Source organism: Ipomoea triloba, chromosome 5 (assembly GCF_003576645.1).
Source record: "Ipomoea triloba cultivar NCNSP0323 chromosome 5, ASM357664v1".
NCBI lineage: Eukaryota > Viridiplantae > Streptophyta > Magnoliopsida > Solanales > Convolvulaceae > Ipomoea > Ipomoea triloba.
In genome coordinates, this window is record NC_044920.1 from 1,315,577 (window position 1) to 1,334,518 (window position 18,942).

General features: G+C 35.4%; 3 protein-coding genes and 1 long non-coding RNA gene across 4 annotated transcripts; 1 reads left to right on the forward strand and 3 right to left on the reverse strand.

Annotated features, from left to right (window-relative positions):
* Nucleotides 1-1,403: 1,403 nt before the first annotated feature.
* On the reverse strand, nt 1,404-2,674 carry LOC116019605. The gene is made up of 2 exons (XM_031259877.1): nt 1,966-2,674; nt 1,404-1,804 (listed from the first exon to the last, which is right to left on the reverse strand). The coding sequence occupies exons 1-2, from the start codon at nt 2,501-2,503 to the stop codon at nt 1,404-1,406; spliced, it is 939 nt and encodes a 312-aa protein (XP_031115737.1). The 5' UTR covers nt 2,504-2,674.
* A 1,398-nt stretch (nt 2,675-4,072) lies between these two features.
* LOC116020814 (protein ATAF2-like) lies at nt 4,073-5,607 on the reverse strand. The gene is made up of 2 exons (XM_031261359.1): nt 5,051-5,607; nt 4,073-4,957 (listed from the first exon to the last, which is right to left on the reverse strand). Exons 1-2 carry the CDS (start codon nt 5,546-5,548, stop codon nt 4,301-4,303), a joined length of 1,155 nt encoding a protein of 384 aa, XP_031117219.1. The 5' UTR covers nt 5,549-5,607; the 3' UTR covers nt 4,073-4,300.
* A 2,527-nt stretch (nt 5,608-8,134) lies between these two features.
* On the forward strand, nt 8,135-9,093 carry LOC116021309. Its single transcript, XR_004098971.1, has 2 exons — nt 8,135-8,534; nt 8,627-9,093. It is a non-coding gene; the product is annotated as an uncharacterized LOC116021309 (long non-coding RNA).
* Nucleotides 9,094-17,664: 8,571 nt separating this feature from the next.
* Nucleotides 17,665-18,671, reverse strand: LOC116018837. Its single transcript, XM_031258844.1, has 2 exons — nt 18,297-18,671; nt 17,665-18,104 (listed from the first exon to the last, which is right to left on the reverse strand). The coding sequence occupies exons 1-2, from the start codon at nt 18,661-18,663 to the stop codon at nt 17,755-17,757; spliced, it is 717 nt and encodes a 238-aa protein (XP_031114704.1). The 5' UTR covers nt 18,664-18,671; the 3' UTR covers nt 17,665-17,754.
* Nucleotides 18,672-18,942: the final 271 nt, after the last annotated feature.

Genomic DNA, 18,942 nt, shown 5'->3' on the forward strand with positions numbered 1-18,942 from the left:
TTGGAATGGTAAGGAATTATGAATATAAAGACCAATATGCCCTTAACAATTAATAGTGATAATATATTATATTATTATTGATGAGGGTAAAATAGTCTACTTGCTCAAACTTTCTTCCCAAACTCAATGGAAAACAAAATACCACCTTCCAACTAAGAATTTGTTTTCCTTAACTTTTGGAAACTCAAGTTCCAATGGAAAACATTTTCCATCCAACCAAACAATGGAAAATCACATTTTCCTCCACTTCATGGAAAACCTTTTCCATGGAAAAGATTTTCCATCCAACCAAACACCTCCTTATAGTAAATTTTTTTTAATAAACATTAAGGGGTACTTTGGGGAAAGAATTTTATGTGAAACTACAAGCAATGTAAGCTACATGTTAACTAAATAATAAAGGAGAATAAGGTTGCAATACAACGTTGAGTACCTTTAAAATAATAGTTGTATATATTTATCACAATGATTTTGTATTTCTTTTGTTAATTTTAGACACATGCACAAAATAAAGCTTAGGTAGAGATTTACGGGCGAAACTTCTTGCAACTCAAAACAATCAACTTTAAAATCTATTTTATGTATTTCAAAATGATTTACTAATTGAGTTTAAATATTTAGCACAAATTTTCACGGAAAGTGCGTAGAAAATACTAGTGTATGCATTGTAGGCTTGCTGGTTTTAGTTTGTGCATGTATCCTCTGTGGTGTGTTATACTGCATGTCTGTTGTGTGCATATATTCATTGTGGGGCGTGCATATATTCTATGTTGGTTGTGTGCTTGGGTTTAGATGCGTGTGCATTCTAGTGGGTGCTTAATTTTGCTTTATGTGCTAGTATTTCTCATAATAAGGTTTGTTTGTGCATGTATGTTTAAGGTGCGTGGGTTATTAAAACTTAAGGTGCATCATTTTAAAACTTTAGGTGCGTGGTTTGTGTACTTAAGGTGTGTCGGCCTAAGGCTTAGGTCTGTGGTTTGTTTAATCTTCTTTTTAGGGTCAAACATAAATTAGTACATACATGTAAATTTACAAGCAAAATTTTTAGGGTCAAACATAAATTAGTACATACATGTAAATTTACAAGCAAAATAACCACAAGGAACAAAAAGCTAACGAAGTACTTAGTTCATATTAAACCCTAAAATAACGGTAAAGGAACCAAAGGTAATAGTAATAATGCCTAGATCCAAGGTACAATGATAGTATAAAGTAGAATCAAAATGAACTGAAGAAAAAAAAAAAACAAAAAACAAAAAAAGGCTCACATGTACTCCTTAGTAGATGAGGTATCCGCTAGGATTTTTTTTTCTTGTCAATGTCCCATATTATTTGTACACAGTACAAAAATCGGACTTTACTTTATATCTTAGACTCTCTATGTTTTGTAAAACTGAGCAGCTCTAGCGATCATCATTTGCAACAAGTGACAATCTGACTTTAGTTTTGTGGAATGATGACTTGAAATATTGGAAGCAGAAATGCAAATCCTCTTCACAAGCTATAGTGATCATTTCCCCATCTTCATCCTGGTACATGAACTTAAGACCATCCGCTTCCAAATGAGTGAGTCTCTTTAAGACTTGTGTTTTCAACCCGTCCATGGTTGGAAGGTCGAGCGGGAACTTGAAAAGATCCTTCTTCGATTCTACTTTAACCCAAAACCTAGTACTATCTTCGGACGGGGACGGATTCGGGGGCTTTGTTATACAGCCTGATAGATTCAACCTGGATTGCTGATCTTGAAGGTCTGGTGCAAACATTATGCCTTCTTGGCTCGCTCCTTTGTATGGAGATCTGCTAACTTTAGAAAAAAATTAAAATAAAAAACATTTATTAGATTGATGCATATATATAGAAAGATAGAACATACATATACTTGAAATAAAGATGTTGCGGAGAAAGACAAATCCTAGCTAGCTCATTAGCTCGAAAATGACAAAAATATAAATATTCAATTCATACCTGCTTTTTCAATTTCCGACATCATGCTCGGACCCGCCTCAGAAGTGACAGCCACCGGAGGGCATTCCGTGAGAACAGCCGTCGGCATGTTCAAATTGGCCATGTTCTCTACGGTGGAAACAGTAATCGGAGAGCCAAGAATGTCCATGTTCCCGGTTGAAACAGTCATCGGAGGCCCACCAAGACCAAGACCAAGCCCGTCGTCCATGTTTCCTGTCGCTGTCCATCCCAAATTAGGCATGTTCTCTGCCGGAGGCCATGCCGTGGAAAAGCCTGAGTAGGTGGAAACATTCATCGGAAGCCCACCACGACCAAGGATGTCCATGTTCCCCACCGCTGCTGCCCACCCCAAATTAGGCATAATGTTGTCCACGGGAGGCAACCCCGTAGGGATGTTGAACACAGTTGAACCCGACATCATGTTCTCCGGCGGAGGAAATGCCGTAGGGATGTAGAACACAGACATCATGTTCTCCGGCGGAGGCAATACAGCAGTATTGTCAGGGACACTACTAGACCCATAACCATTATTCTCCATTAAAAATAAAAAGTTTTTTAGGATGACACAAGCTAAGCTAGAATAACAAGACTCAAAAAAGGGAAAGGTTGGTGAAATGAGGCCAGGAAGGAGTAAAGGACTCAGATCAAAAGTAGGTCGAAACCCGAAACCCAAAAGGATCAGATCAATCAAGTTCAACTCTAAGTTACACCTCCTCTCCTTTTCACTTAGAGGAACCACAAGATTGATTTTTTGGGGAGGTTTTTTGGTTCTAGCCAGAGGGTGTGAAGTGGGAAAGGGTAGAGAAAGAATGAATAATAGAGATTAGAGACGCCGGGATGCAGGGAACACAAAAGGGGGGTGGTCTTCAATTACAATTTCATAAAATTTAGTAGGAATATAATTACAATTCCATACTACCAACCACCCTTATATGCCTCTGCCACACATTCTTCTCATTGTAATTTTCTGCACATACAACATTCAGTAAAGCCTTCAAACTTATTAAGAATAAAATGAAGCTAAGCATCACAAACTGTGAACCAAACTTGGTCAAGCTCATCAAGCACAAAATAAAACTCCTAAGTAGCAGGAGTAATCAAAACAAAATGTGTTTAGGTGGATAGTATGGGTAAATAACATTATTACATTAACAGAAGACGGAATAGTAATTAAATCCTCCATAAGTAAAAGTCTTGCTGGCAAAGAGAGTTGCGGGCATTCCAAATTGTGTAAACAGGGTTGGCAAAGGTAAGAATAAAAGTTGAGGTGAGGCTTAGAGAGCGGAGTCCAGCATTTTATCACCAAGAGTCTCCCAGGTGAAAGATGGGTGAGATCTGAGCCGTTAATCTAATTTAAATTAATGACTCAAACTGAAATGGTTTTATTTTTTTAATTAAAAACGTGCTTCCTACCAACATGCATGCAAATGATCAACTGTCTCAAATTGAGACACCTTATGATATAAAACTACACACCTTAAATTTTAAATTGATGCATCTTAAACTATAAAAGTGACACACCTTATGTTATAAAACTACGCACCTTAAGCTATAAAACTAAACATCTTAAGATATAAAACTACGCATCTTAAGTTATAAAACTTAGGCACCTAAAGCTATAAAACTTAGGCACCTAAAGTTATAAACTAATGCACCTTAAGTTTCGAATTTATATATCTTAAGCTGGAAAATAATGCATCTAAACTTTAAAGATGCACAATTATGTTATAAACTGATACACCTTAAACTAGAAAGTGGCGCAACTTAAGTTTTAAACATACGCATCTTAAGCTATAAAACTAAGCAACTTAAGTTTTAGACTTAAGAACTTTAAGCTTTAAGCATATGCACCTAGATCTATAAACTTATGCACCTTAAACTATAAACTTAAATACCTTAAATTTTAAACTTATTACCATAATGTCACCGTATTTTAATTTTATATTTTTATATTTTTCTTTAATCTGGGCGGTTGATTTTGACTATACCAAAGACCAAGGTTAAACCCCATCTTTTACCAGTGATCTATTACTGCACCAGATCATACATATATTTCTAGGAACACAAGAATAACTTAATACCAAGGTACCGGTAATAGCCATTGTCCTTGCATGGGAAATAAATCATTTTCTTATATGTTTCTAAAACTAAAAACCATTACCAAACAAAAGAATAAGCCTATTTATGAAAATGCTGACTCATTCTACAAACTAGACATCAAATACTCAAACATTACATTCACTTATAAAAAATAGTAAAATACAACACAAAACACATACAATAGCACAAGCTATATATGCATCAGTCACATTCTTATAGTCATAGTAGCTTTGATTTAAAAATGTCCAAGTGAGGGGGCAATGGATTCCTTCAAAAGTGACAACCTGACTGGTGTTGTTCCTGTGGACTTGAAAAATTCCAAACAATAATGCAAATCCTCGTCACAACCTATTGTCACCATTTCTTCATCTTCATCTTTATAACTGATCTTAAAATTTGCAGATTCCAACTTATTGAATCTCTTTAGGATTTCTGCCTTCAAACTATCCATAGTTGCAAAAGGAAGCAGGAACATCACAGTATCGTTGTTGTATCCCACTTTAACACTCACTCTACTATTGTCTTCCATTGTTGTATTATTATGAGAGCTCATAGAACTTGATGCTGCAGCAGCAGTAGCTGGATTCTCTGCATTAGACTTGGATTTCTGTAGTTTTGGCTGCAGCTGCCTCACTCCTCCAACATATTCATTATTGTTGTCCTTCCTTTTAAGAGTTGAACTTCTGCAGCAGTTTACATTATGGTTCCCAACTTCACCGTCACTTGAAGAAGAATCATTTGAAGCCCAGGCAAGAGTTTGTACTGCCAGAAATATTAGGCTTAGGAACAATGTCTGCATCCCTGCAAGTTTTAACTCTTGGATGCCGGGGGGAATATATGTTTTCTTTTCCAGGGAGCTTTTCAGAAAGACTTTACAGATCACCCATTCATTCTGGAAAACAAACACATACACAGGCAATTATAAAAATAGATCAGAAGATAAAAATGAAATCTTGATGAAGAAATTACATCATATATATAATACCTTAGCGTTTTGAGGAAGATTGTGTAAGGAGTTGTGGCCCTCCAATCTGTATTCATGCATTACCCAGTCTGTCCTTTCACCGCTGGGTGCTCTCCCTCTGTAAAAACCCAGAGTTTTCTTCATCCCAACAAGGGTTTTCCCCTTGAAAATCTTTCTGTCGTTTCCGGTGATTTTCCAGTATCCTGAATCAGTAGCTCTGTGTATTCTCTGCCCCGTGGCCGTGGCGTACTTCATATCCCTCCGGCTGAAGAAAAACCATTCTCCCTCACCCACACAAACACCGGGGAAATCCCAGGGTTCCAACCTGTTCAAATCCGCCTCTTCTACGGCGGTTGTGAAGAAGCTAGGATTCGCAATCTTTCTCCATAAGTAGTGAGTTATGAGCTCTTCCTCTGTGGGATTAAATCGATAACCCGGAGGAATTCTTATAGAATCGCCGGAATCTTTCTCTACCGGCGGCGATTCCACAGAATCGTTGGAGCCACAAAATCCGGACATGTCTGTTGCCTTGAGAGCAATTTTAATTTCAACCAACTAACCCTGGAAGAATTTGGAGGTTTGGATGAACGCTCAACGACTTTAGTTACCCTCCAAAATGGCAAAATATACACTTTTTTCGCGCTAGCGCCAAAAACTATTTTATTTTATTTTTATTTTTAAAAGGAAAATCACCTTCCACCTTTAAATCATGACAAATTATTCTGTGGACTCGGGTCTAAAATACACAATTTACATATTAAATATTTACAATTTAAATTGTAAACTTAGTCTATGAATTATAACTCTATCCAAATTTCCCATTTAATTTTGTTGATAGTAACGATTTCAATGCATTACTTATAAATTTTGTTAACATTAATAAGTTATTTTGAATTTTTTAAAATTATTAAAGGACAAATTTGTAATTTTTTTTCAAAGTTTTCTTCTCAAGTCTGTGTGTGTGTATATGCTTACGCTTATGCAAAATTCTCGCTAAATATTGTCTTGACGAGTTTTTTCCCAAAATGGTCCATCGACTATTGCCCATTCTCAATTTTGTATTTCGACTTTCAATTGCACCTAATGTGGTCCCTCGACTTTCAAAAACTCACCCAATTTGGTCCTCCGTTACATATTCCGTCAAATCAGAGTTAAAATGGAGGGTATTTTCGTCCATTTACCTATTATTAGCCTAATAAACATTGAGAAATAGTTGAGGGACCATTTTGAGAATAGTCAAGGGACCATTTTGGGAAAAACTATTTTATTTTTTTCATTTTTGTTTATTTTCATTTTTTTGACTCTATAAAATTAGAATTTCTATACATTTTTTTCTTACAAATATAAATAGTTAAAATCGCGCAATCCAACCTCAAAATTTTTAACTTTCTTTACAGACTTTTACCCTCTAAATATACAAACTATTCCTATGAAGTTTTACAATAAGTTCCGTAAATTTCATAAATACTCATATACTTTTTTTTTTTTATGTTCATAGACAATCAATCACTATGTATCACATTAAATATTACTTTTACCATTGAAAATAATATATATTTTTTCAAGCGTAGACACCCAAAGAGTGTAAAATGTAGGGAAAATATTGGACCGAAAGGTAAATTTTTCTAGTAAACTTCTCAGGTGAGCCGAAAAGTAAAATCTCGTCAATGTTTCCTGCAATATTTTTTGTATTTGATTTCAAAATAATTATTAAATTTTATATTAATTTACATTACTTAAGATATTGTATAACATCTTTTATATGTTTTCCTCTTCTTATTTTTTTTATTAATTATTAATTATTAAGGCAAGTATAATTTATTTTGTAATGTGGACACATTATTTTTAATAATTTTGATTTAATTAAATTATACCTTAATTATAAAAATCATACCTAATAATTTTAGTATATTACACGGGACACAATAATTATTATAAATAATGTTTAGTAATTGTCAATTTGTATTCAACAATAAAATTTATAGTTAATTTTTAAGTCAATCATAAAATCTTTTGTGCTGTGGACACATTATTTTTAATTATTTGAGTTTAATAATATTATATCTTATTTATAAAAAAAATCCAAAGTAATATATTTAGTACTACAGATGTGACTAAGAATTATTTTAATCGGTGCTTAAAAAATGAGTATTTATGAAATTTACGAAACTTATTGTAAATCTGCATATGAATAGTTTGTATATTTAGATAGAGGGAAAAGGTCTGTAAAAAAGTTAAAAATTTGTAGGATGGATTGCACGATTTTAACTATTTATATTTGTAAGAAAAAAATGTATAGAAATTCTAATTTTATAGAGTCTAAAAAATGAAAATAAACAAAAATAAAATAAATAAAATAGTTTTTCCCAAAATGGTCCCTTGACTATTCTCAAAATGGTCCCTCAACTATTTCTCAATGTTTATTAGGCTAACAATAGGTAAATGGACGAAAATACCCTCCATTTTAACACTGATTTGACGGAATATGTAACGGAGGACCAAATTGGGTGAGTTTTTGAAAGTCGAGGGACCACATTAGGTGCAATTGAAAGTCGAAATGCAAAATTGAGAATGAGCAATAGTCGAGGGACCATTTTGGGAAAAAACTCTTGTCTTGACTGATGAGAAATCTGAGAAGTAAAAATGACAAGCATGAGATTATTTAAGAATTAAGATTAAAGATGCACCGAATTGTAAATTTAATATGTTACGTTATTACAAATTTTCTTTTTGTTGTATGTAAATTACTCTTTTTGATATCTCATTGAGTTTTTTTTGTTTTTTGTTTTTTGAAAGAATATCTCATTGAGCTCATACCTTAAATATATGCAATTTAGTGATTTTAATATGCTGATTGTTTGTGTCGGGGTTTATACAAGTTGAATGTAGTGAATTACTAAAGTAAATGGACCACTTTGATACTGTTTATTTATTTTTGCTTTTTCTGCACCCGTGACTTACCTCTGATCTTGACTATTTTGTTTTGTTTTTTTAACGCGTTTTCGGTCATTTTGAATTGAGTGGGTGGTATACAGTATAGACAAATGACAAATCCAAGAGCTTTTGCTTTGCAGCTTTAATGGTTATTTTGTTGTTTTTAAAACAACCAAATAGCCATTAAAGCTGCAAAGCAAAAGCTCTTGGATTTGTCAATACTCCTTTCTTCTTTTTTTTTTTTGAAAATATTTGTCTATACTCTATTGCTTTATTTTACCACTATCAACTCATTTCAATCTTTGCAAACCCATATGGTCAGATCTCGACCAAATAGCCATTCTACTTTCGTCCTCATGTGCCGAGCCAATCTCGAGCTGAGCTGACCTTCCTTGAGTCCATGGCCTAGCTTTTAAGTTTCATGTGCCTACAATCTAAGGTCAGATCCAATTTATCACCAAGAGACATACATGACCCATATAGCCATATAGGCTGTTTATTGCAGGTTGTCTGGCCTACTTTCTTTTGTCTTCGGATCGGACTTGGGAGGTTTCTACATGTGGGTGGAGTGGTACGGTGTATTAAATGTCAGAACTCTCTCAAACTAACGTAACCCTCTCAAATTGTGGTCCCTTCATCATTTACACAATATTTTCTTTTCAGCTGGCTGGTGCCCTACAATCTGGTGGCTGTCAGGTAGTGTTTTAACATCGGCGGGTTCAGGTTTCCTCTTGGTGTGCCGGCAGTGTGACCGGTGTAACCGGCGGAGAGCTTGTCAGTGCACCCGGTTTGACGGTGGTCATTTGAAGGCATTATATTCTTTGAGTGGTTTGAGGTGGCCTTTGACGGGATAGAGCTCGTCGTTGACCGGCGAAAGGAGGACTCTTATACACACCATAACAAATACACTATACCTATACCAATGCAACAAGACAACCCAGAAACATACGGTTTGTTTCGATCTGGCATGGGTTCCTTCAAGCTGACTATTCAATGTATACTTATAAACGTGTACACTATTTAACCGTTTTACTTTATGTTGATGACATTGTCATTACAAGAAATGACGATGCTTAGCCTTTTGAAGCAATACTTTTTTATAAAAATTCAGTCTGAAAGACTTAAACCTATTGAAGTTCTTCCTTGGTATTGAAGTTGCTCTCTCATTATAGGAAATGTCGAGATAGACAGATAGCTAGCTGCCTGAAGCAATACCTCGCTCAAAAATTCAGTAAGACTTAGGCCCGTTGAAGTTCTTCCTCAGTATTGAAGTTGCTGGCTTTTCTACTAACACCTTCTTAAACCAAAGAAAATATACACTTGAGATAGATTCTCACCGATACAGGACTCTCAGCTTGCAAATTAAACCTACCCGCACCCTACACCACTTGACGTCAATCACAACCTCAATTCTGATATTAATGAACTCAGCGCATACCCTTCCACCTATCAAAAACTTATAGGTCGCACGCCCCAACATCACATACTCTGTCACAAATTTTGTTTGCCCCTAGAGAACCTACCTCATTGGCAAGCTCCTCTTTGCATTGTTTAGTACCTCAAAAACTCACATGACCTTGCTAATACCTCCTCGAAACTACATATGCTTATTGTGACGTTAATTAGGCATCCTGCCACACAATTTTCATTTGTCAACAACGGGATATTGCACATTTTTAGGGCCAAGCCCACTCTTGTGGAAAGCAAAGAAACAAACCACCATCTCTAGATCCTCTACAAAGTCGAATATTGAGCAATGGCTAGGGTTACAAGTGAAATCACTTGGCTACAACTGTTACTATCTAAACTTGATGTCCTGCAACTTTTGGTTACAAAATTTCTCTATTCCTGCAAATGTTATTGATCATCTTGTTTCGCTGTGTAGGAACTTCCTCTGGGGTGACAAACGAGCCCCAATTGCATGGGAAAAAGTTTGTCACCCTAAAGCTGAAGGTGGACTGGGACTTCATAATCTGAAAACTTGGAACCTAGCTTTTACTTCCAAAATCCTTTGGGACATTCACAGGAAACGTGACTCCCTTTGGATTCGTTGGGTCCACTCTTATTATCTTAACAATCAGGATTTTTGGGATTGGAGTCCTAAACCCAGGGACTCCCCTCTTATGAAAGCTGTTTTCAATGTGAAATGTGCTTTAGTGGAACACACTGGCCGTGGTTATCTTGCTCGCATTTTTCTGCTCTCTGCTTACAAGAAGAATAAGTTCCAGATTGGTGTTGTTTACGACTTGCTGAGGCAAAAGGCCAATGAGGCAATCAGTTGGAGATTTACGTGGAAACCTTGTATTCCACGCAAATTCTCCTTTATTCTTTGGCTTGCTTTGTGGAACCGGTTGCAGACTAAGGACAGGCTTTTCCTCACTGATTTTGAAGCTGAGTGCTCTCTGTGCATTGGGCATAAAGAGTCATCTCACCATTTATTTTTTAGATGTAATTTTTCCTTGCAGGTTTGGTGTAAGATAAGAGAGTTCTTTGGTTTCCCCAAGAACACCATTGCCATACGGAGTTCTATCAAGTGGATTAGAAGGCTCTTCATGTTAGACTCAGTATTTATAGTTACAGTCAATGCCTATTGTTAAGGCTATTAGTTAGTCTGTTTAGCTTTGTGTTTTATCTGTAATTCCTTCTCACAGAGTGTTTGACAATCAATCAATACACTCATTCTTCAAAGGGTCCCGGAGGCATTCCAAAGCCATGTGTATTGCTCTTGCTTGCTCAGTGTACCACATTTGGAGATTTAGAAACCTTGTAATGCATGATGATTGTAGACCATCGTTGGACAGTCTGGTCCACTCCATCGCTACTGATGTGCTAAGAGTTTCATACTCTCTTGCTGTTTAAAAAAAAAAAAACAAAAAAACAAAAAAACAAAAAAAAACAAAAAATCTTTCTCTGTTAGTTTGTTCCAGGTTCCCTTCGGTTTTGAAGGTCTGGATAGTTTTTCTTCTCCTTCTTTAGTATGTGGACCTTCTCTTGGTTGTTTGCTTTTCGCTCTTTATCTTTTTGCTCTTTCCCTTGTGAGTTTTACTCCTTCCCTTGTCTTCTTTCTTTTTGATTCAGTGCTGACATTCTCTGCCAGTATATACTTTTGGGATCATGCTTCATCCCTTTGAAGTCATCATTTTTTTGAGATTTTGATTAGGAGATCTTCCCTTTTATTCCACCTTGCTATCCTTTTTCTGCCTGTTTGGTTGTATGTTTTGTTTGTCTTTGTTTCCTCTCATCCTCTTGGGAGAGACCAACCTAGTTGGGACCTCCACCTTCTCTTTTCATTTCCTTCAGGTGTTTAGTTCTGTGAACCTTCTCCTTTCCTTCGTTGCTACTTCTCTTCGTGGGAGAGGCCATTTTAGTTGGGTCATCCACTCACAGACTTTAGTTTCACCCTTTTCTTTTTTCCTAGACTTTGGTTTCTTCTTCGTTGCCTTTGTTTTTTTCCTCGTTCAGTTCCCTGCTGCTTGCATGTTCCTTTGCTTNAAAAAAAAAAAAAAAAAAAAAAAAAAAAAAAAAAAAAAAAAAAAAAAGAAAGAAGAGGTTGGCTCGTTGTTTTTTTTCCCTTTCTTCTTGGTCTTTGCTCATTGAATTCTTGTATTTCTGCTGCACCTTGTTTTTGCTGGATGCCGGGGAATGCCCCGAGTATTTGTAATTAGGCGCTTGATGCTGCTTTTAAGCTATTAGCTGCTTTTTGTTATTTTCTTGTTGTTTATAATGGTCTCTATCTTAGTAGTGCTCTTTAGCTCACATGCAGGTTTGGTTATCTGTTAGGCCTTGGGTGCTTTTTCTTTGCCTTGCTGGTTCGTTCTCGTTTTTGGATGATGGGCTATTTTTCTCCATCTTAGGGACTGAAATAGTCATCTTCCTTTCCCATCTATAGTTATGCCTTAGAGTTGAATCAGATAGATATAAGTTTTGTTTAGTTCGTAACCTTTGTGCTTTTCTTGCTTAGTTTTGTGCTTGTATTTATGCCAGGGTATGCCCTGTGTATCTGTACTTGTTTTCGGGTATTTAATACATATTTACATTTACCAAAAAAAAAAAAAAAACTTGATGTCCTGCCACACCCGACTTATAAGCCGCCTACACATTGCCAATGTCACTTTGTGCGAGAAAAAATCCAGGCTGGTCACATCCGAACTGCATTCATTCCTTCAATTCCAATCAACAATTGGTCGATATATTCACGAAGAGCCTCCCCATATACTTTTACAACAATTCTATCCAATTCCACACATACAACAATGCTATCCAATTCTTGTTTGTCCGCACGAATTTAACTCACTGGTTTAGCAAGTAGTATTTTGGAAAAGAAACCAAGGTTCATTCGAACCCCAACAGTGGTAGAGCCATTGAGTGATTTATATCCTCCCAAATGCTTTAGCAAGCCGGATTATAGATTTAACTTTTTGTAAAAGGATTTGAGCTTTCAGGGGAAGTGTAGATATTTCTTTACCATCATATCCATAATTTTTTTTTCTCATTATATTCTTGATTTTCTTGCCATTATTTCCATTGTACAATTAGAATAATTAGTGTATATATGCTTAGGATTTTTCCTTCTTGCATACACGTACAATCAATATGCATGCATATGCAATATATTTTTCCATTCTCCAACAGATAGAAGAAAACAAATTTTGGTCCTGAAGCCTTTGAACACACATTTGTTAGAGTCATAGCTGGGTTTGAAAACTTTTGAAAAAGATTAGACAAATTTGAGGAAGTTTTGGAGACCCGACCAAAAATAAAAAAGGAAAAATAACAATATGATTATCATTTTTTTGGGGTAATCCTGATGTAGTTTTCTCTCTCCACCAACAATCATTATTGTCCACATAGCTGTGTGGACCATACTATTAAATAATGCACATTCAATATAAAAATAATGTACATTCAGTATAAAAATAATGTACATTATATTCAGAGGATGTACATTATTTGTGTACTGAATGTACATTATTTTTATACTATAAAAATAATGTACATTCAGTACAAAAATAATGTACATTTAGTACATTAAAAATGTACATTTGATTATGGTCCACATAGCTGTATAATTTGCCCTCCACCAAATACCCTCTAAATACGTAAAGAATAAATGACTAACAAAATACATGACTATTAATTAGGTAATAGAATAAATACATGCATATAACCAACATGGTTGGCGTGGTGGTTCAGCACCTTGACCCACTTAGTGTGCTGACAATTGGGGCGAGGGTTAGTCTTCTGGCTATCGGTTGGAGGGATACCTTTGGGCAAATCCAAAAAAAAGAATAAATACATGCACATATATTTAGCATTTTAAGAGAATAATGGTTAATGAATTTGATTTAATGATTGTGGGTAAGATTAATTAAATTAATGACTTAGTGAATTCTATTATAAAGATTTTCAGTAGTTATGTCGTGGACCCAGGTCCAATACGACGTCGTTTCACAATTTAAAAAAAAATAAAATTAACGGCGACTCCTCATCGCAACAGAACCCCACATTCACAATTTGGGAACTCCACATTCACACATTACAGGGCTATATGTTTAGTACTGTTATGCATTCACACATTCAAAACTCTATATTCACAGGCCCTATACTCCATATTTACAACTTGGAACCCCACATTCACATATTACAAGGCTATAAGTTGTTAAAACTCTGTTAACTCTACTACAGATTCACACATTCATAACTCTACATTCACAAATTCTATACTCCATATTCACAATTTGAAACCTCCACATTCACACATTTCAGGACTATATGTTTAGTAATTTTTTTTTTAAAATAAAATAGTGAAATAGCGTCGTATTACAAGGTGGACCTGGGTCCACGACATAATTTGGGAAAGATTTTAGTATGGACATAAATATGACCATTATGACAATGGTTTGTAATAGTTATTATATATATATATATAAGGGTCACACTTGCGTAAGATCATCTCACGAATACTTATTCGTGAGACGGGTCGGGTTAAAGCAACATGCAAATGCCATACTTATATGTGTAAATGTCATACTTATATGTTTAAATATAATACTAATCAAAAGGGTCACACTTGTGTAAGATCATCTCACGAATCCTTATTCGTGAGACGGGTCGGTCAAAGCAACATGCAAGTGCCATACTTATGTGTAAATGTCATACTTATATGTTCAAATATAATACTAATCAAGAATACAATTTTTGTTACTTAGAGAAAAAGTAAACATTTTTCATAAGTAATGTTGACAAGTGCCCCTTACTTATAAGGGAAAATATAATACTTTTGAGGAAAAATGTAATACTTTTAAATCGAAATGTAAAAGTATTGTATTTCACTTAAAAGTATTATATTTACCCTTTAATAAGTGTAACAAAACTTTTTTTTTTCATGATTAGTATTACATTTGAGCATATAAATATGACATTTGTGCATATAAGTATTACATTTGCATCTTGACCCGACCCTTCTCACGGTGAGTCCAATATATATTATTGGACTAATTGGACACAATGAAGAAGAATAAAGTAGTAAGTTTTTAGTTTTCAAAAAAAAAAAGTAGTAATTTATTATTGTTTATTATTTATTTGTTGACAGGATAAGTGGACTAATTTATATACGGAGTATTTATTTTTTAATCCATATGACGATAAAATATTATTTCTGAAAAATATGGTTTTTGTTTCCTTCTTCCTCTTTATGGCCACTAGGAAGGAACGCTATCTTGTTGAAGAGGACTGATCTGAGGTCCAAGGTGGCAATGGTGGTCCCATTTTTTTTATTTTTATTTTTCAAAATTCTGAGTGTTTCTTGCATTCAAGAAACAGATACAATTCCACTCACGTTTTTAATTGGAGAATTGGAGAATTGGACATTTAATTTAATGATTTAACTCATGAATTTTGCAAATGTCATATTTTGTGTGGACAACAAGCACACGTGTATCAATTGCGTGGAAGCATTGATAAGACCATGAAATATCAAAATGGTCCAAAGGATGGGTGAATGAGTCCACAAATGTCTCCTTGTAATCTTTGCAGAAAAACATGTGACTCAAGACGGACCTTAGAACGCAAAATACAAGTAATGAGTTTTCCTTTCGCACAAGCAGTACATGTATAATCTTTAAGTGAAAGACTATTTGTTCTAAGGAGGTTAATTATTTCTAGTTGAGTTTGAAAGGATCAGGCCGATCATAGTTTGCCCAGGGTGACCTAAGCGGTCATGCTATAATATGAAAGAATGTGAATCTTTAATCTTTATGGCGAGTGCAACGCATGAGATTTGATGTCTAATATAGAAATAATATAGATATGAGGAAAAGGAAGGAAGTTCTTGGATTTCCTGTTTCTGCCTATTGATTATTTGGGTCATGATAAGGTTTTCAGAATTGTTTTTAGTCTTGGTTTCGACATGGAAATCGTTTGACTGAATATCCTAGAAACTAAGTAGAGTTCGTGTGGATTAAGGGTACAAAAGGGCATTCTCAATTATTAAACTAGTACCCTTAAGGAAGTGATGGACAATTTTAATATATGTCCTCGCAAGTGCACGAATCAGTTGTAGTGATAGTGTGCAAAGGCAAGGGTCGAACGGAATTGATACAATGCAATTTAGACAATGCAATACAATTACTTGAAAATAAAATACCGAACTTATAATTCAAAATACTCAGAACAAAAATCAAAGATAAGAATAAACGCAAATGTAAAATAATTGAATCAAAACTTAGGCAGGTAACAATTAAAAAGAACCAGGACGTTTAATAACAATTAAATTGGAAAAGCCTGGTCATGAATCAATAACCACTACCCGAATTAGAACTAAATAAATAATTCCCTCAACGAACTAATTATGCCAAAACTAGCCAAATATCAATACAATTAATCTAAGTATAAAATCATAAGATAAAGCATAATCAATTGGCGAATTAAATTAATGAATCCAAAGTGTTCGTAGTAAAAGCATCATATTCCCAGAATAGTGAAATTAACAAAGCATTGTTGAAAGATCAATATTAATCAACTCTTCGAGTACTGTAATTGAAATTGCTAAAGTGAACTAATTATAAAATAATGTTTGCAGTCACAGAATATTGATATACGAAAGATGTATCTTGTAGCACAACATTATAAAGTTCAAGAATGCTCAAAATATGTAATTAAACCAAATGCTTTAGAAAGGAGAAAAAAACAAAAACCAGAGTGCCCTGCTGCTACGAAGTCAAGTTGCCGAACCAAGGATTGCTGCTCCGCCGGAGAAATAATTGCATGCCCAGAACAGAGTTATTGATGTCGCCGACGAAACGAAAATCACAGCCAAGAATAATTCGCTGGAGAAATAAACGTCCCTCTAATTCAACGGAGCCGTCGTGGAGAAGCTCGGAACCGCCGTACCTGCGATTATGTCCTGCTCTTTCCTCTTACCGCCTCCGGAATTAGTCGGGAGTGAACTGATGATTGGTGATTAGATTCGTCCCCCTTTTATAATTTTCATCCCCAACTGCAATCCGATTCTTCATGGAGAAATCGCATCTGACTTGTGGCACTAGCTCCCGCAGAAGGCCTTGAACAGAGGAACGCCATTGACGCGAATCGGAGTTTTCGGAGACTTGGTCTGTTGCCGCGAGAAATCCTGCGCCTCTCTCTCGTTCCTCATTGCTCGTGGCTGATGTTGTTAAGGCCCGAAGAAGGGCATTTAGGTGGTTGGGCTGGGCAATATTACTAACAAAAGCAACTTTGGACTTTAAACATTTGGGCTGACAAAAATTATTCTAAATCAAATCACTAAAAACACTCAAACAATATTAATTATTAAAATAACTAAAAGTGAATGCATAATTAACTAAAATTGTAATTAAATTATAAAAATCTTTACTTAAATTGATAACAAAAATAATGCTCATCAGGAAGTATAAGTGAGACTCTTCCGGAGTCCACTATAGAAACCTTATCATCGGCAATAGTTGAAATATTGCCTTTGTGTGGATTAATCGTTTGGAAAAATCTTCTATCCATCAGGATAGTGTGAGTGGTTGCACTATTGACTAGGCATACCGTTGATCTGTCTCCTTGTAATTAAAAATAGTTGTTTGTTTTCATCAATATTGTTAGAAAAGAAACATGTTTGGAAATGGTAGTGTGAAAGGAATGCTTTCCTTTTTTGATATGGTTGACTATTGTTTGGAAGACTAATTTGTCATTGGGCAAATATTCTTTACTATTTTATTCTTCCAATTTTCTTAATTTAAGCATATTTGTTTGTTTAATCACAATCGTGCATCCTTTGTTTTTAATGGCTTAATAGATTAGTTATCAAGTTTTCACCTAAAGCATAGTCATCATGGAAGTTGGACCTTCTCTCTCTCTCTGGATTAACAGTGATTAAAAATAGGCGCGGTGACAATTTGATATTTTTGCATTTATGCAAGGTTGAAAAAATTAGAAAAAGTTTTGAGAAGGACTAAAAGTGTCCAAAAAATAATAGTCTGGAATGTTAAAGGGCAAAAACGATAGTCAGAAACTAAATTTGGAATTGTCATCAAAGACAAGGGACCTTCGGTGGAATTAACTCTACAATATAATAGTATAAACTATAAAGTAGATCAGAAACAAAATGAACTGGAAAAAAAGAAAAAAAAAAAAAAGGCTCACACGTAATTCTTAGTAGATGAGGTATCCACTAGGGTTTTTTTTTTTTTTTTGCTTGTCAACGTCCCATATTATTTGTACACAGTACAAAAATTGGAATTTACTTTCTATCTCAGACTCTCCATGTTTTGTAGAACTGAGCAGCTCTAGTGATCATCATTTGCAACAAGTGACAATCTGACTTTAGTTTTGTGGAATGATGACTTGAAATACTGGAAGCAGAAATGCAAATCCTCTTCACAAGCTATAGTGATCATTTCCCCATCTTCATCCTTGTACATGAACTTAAGACCATCTGCTTCCAAAAGACTGAGTCTCTTTAAGACTTGTGTTTTCAACCCGTCCATGGTTGGAAGGTCGAGTGGGAACTTGAAAAGATCCTTCTTCCATTCTACTTTAACCCACAACCTAGTACTATCTTCGGACCGTTGCTGATCTTGAAGGTCTGGTGTAGACATTATGCCTTCTTGGCTTGTTTTGTATGGAAATCTGCTAACTTTAGAAAAAATTAAAATAAAAAACATTGCTTAGATTGATGCATATATACATATATATATATATATATATATATATATATATATATATATATAGAAAAGTAGAACATATACTTGAAATAAAGATGTTCCGGAAAAAAGACAAATCCTAGCTGGCAAAATGACAAAACTATGAATATTCAATTCATTAATACCTGCTTTTTCAATTTCCGTAATCATGCTTGGACCCGCTTCAGAAGTCACAGCTCCCAAAGTTGGGATCGGTTCAGACATTTTATAGACACTTACCGGAGGGCACTCCGTGTGAACAGTCATCGGCATGTTCAAATTGGCCATGTTCTCTACGGTGGAAACAGTAATCGGAGAGCCAAGAATGTCCATGTTCCCGGTTGATGTCCATACCGTGGAAATGCTGGGGTAGGTGGAAACAGTCATCGGAGGCCCACCAAGACCAAGACCAAGCCCGTCGTCCATGTTTCCTGTCGCTGTCCATCCCAAATTAGGCATGTTCTCTGCCGGAGGCCATGCCGTGGAAAAGCCTGAGTAGGTGGAAACATTCATCGGAAGCCCACCACGACCAAGCATGTCCATGTTCCCCGCCGCTGCTGCCCACCCCAAATTAGGCATAATGTTGTCCACGGGAGGCAACCCCGTAGGGATGTTGAACACAGTTGAACCCGACATCATGTCCTCCGGCGTAGGCAATACAGCAGCATTGTCAGGGACACTACTAGACCCATAACCATTATTCTCCATTAAAAATAAAAAGTTTTTTAGGATGACACAAGCTAAGCTAGAATAACAAGACTCAAAAAAGGGAAAGGTTGGTGAAATGAGGCC

Excerpts from the sequence above, each read along its gene's own strand:
- LOC116020814 (XM_031261359.1), bottom strand. The coding sequence starts at position 5,548 with ATGTCCGGATTTTGTGGCTCCAACGATTCTGTGGAATCGCCGCCGGTA. Across the intron at positions 4,958-5,050 it reads ATCTTCCTCAAAACGCTAAG|AATGAATGGGTGATCTGTAA; the intron begins GTATTATATATA and ends TTTGTTTTCCAG.
- LOC116018837 (XM_031258844.1), bottom strand. The coding sequence starts at position 18,663 with ATGAATGTTTCCACCTACTCAGGCTTTTCCACGGCATGGCCTCCGGCA. Across the intron at positions 18,105-18,296 it reads TACGGAAATTGAAAAAGCAG|TTAGCAGATTTCCATACAAA; the intron begins GTATTAATGAAT and ends TTTTTTCTAAAG.
- LOC116019605 (XM_031259877.1), bottom strand. The coding sequence starts at position 2,503 with ATGGAGAATAATGGTTATGGGTCTAGTAGTGTCCCTGACAATACTGCT. Across the intron at positions 1,805-1,965 it reads GTCGGAAATTGAAAAAGCAG|TTAGCAGATCTCCATACAAA; the intron begins GTATGAATTGAA and ends TTTTTTCTAAAG.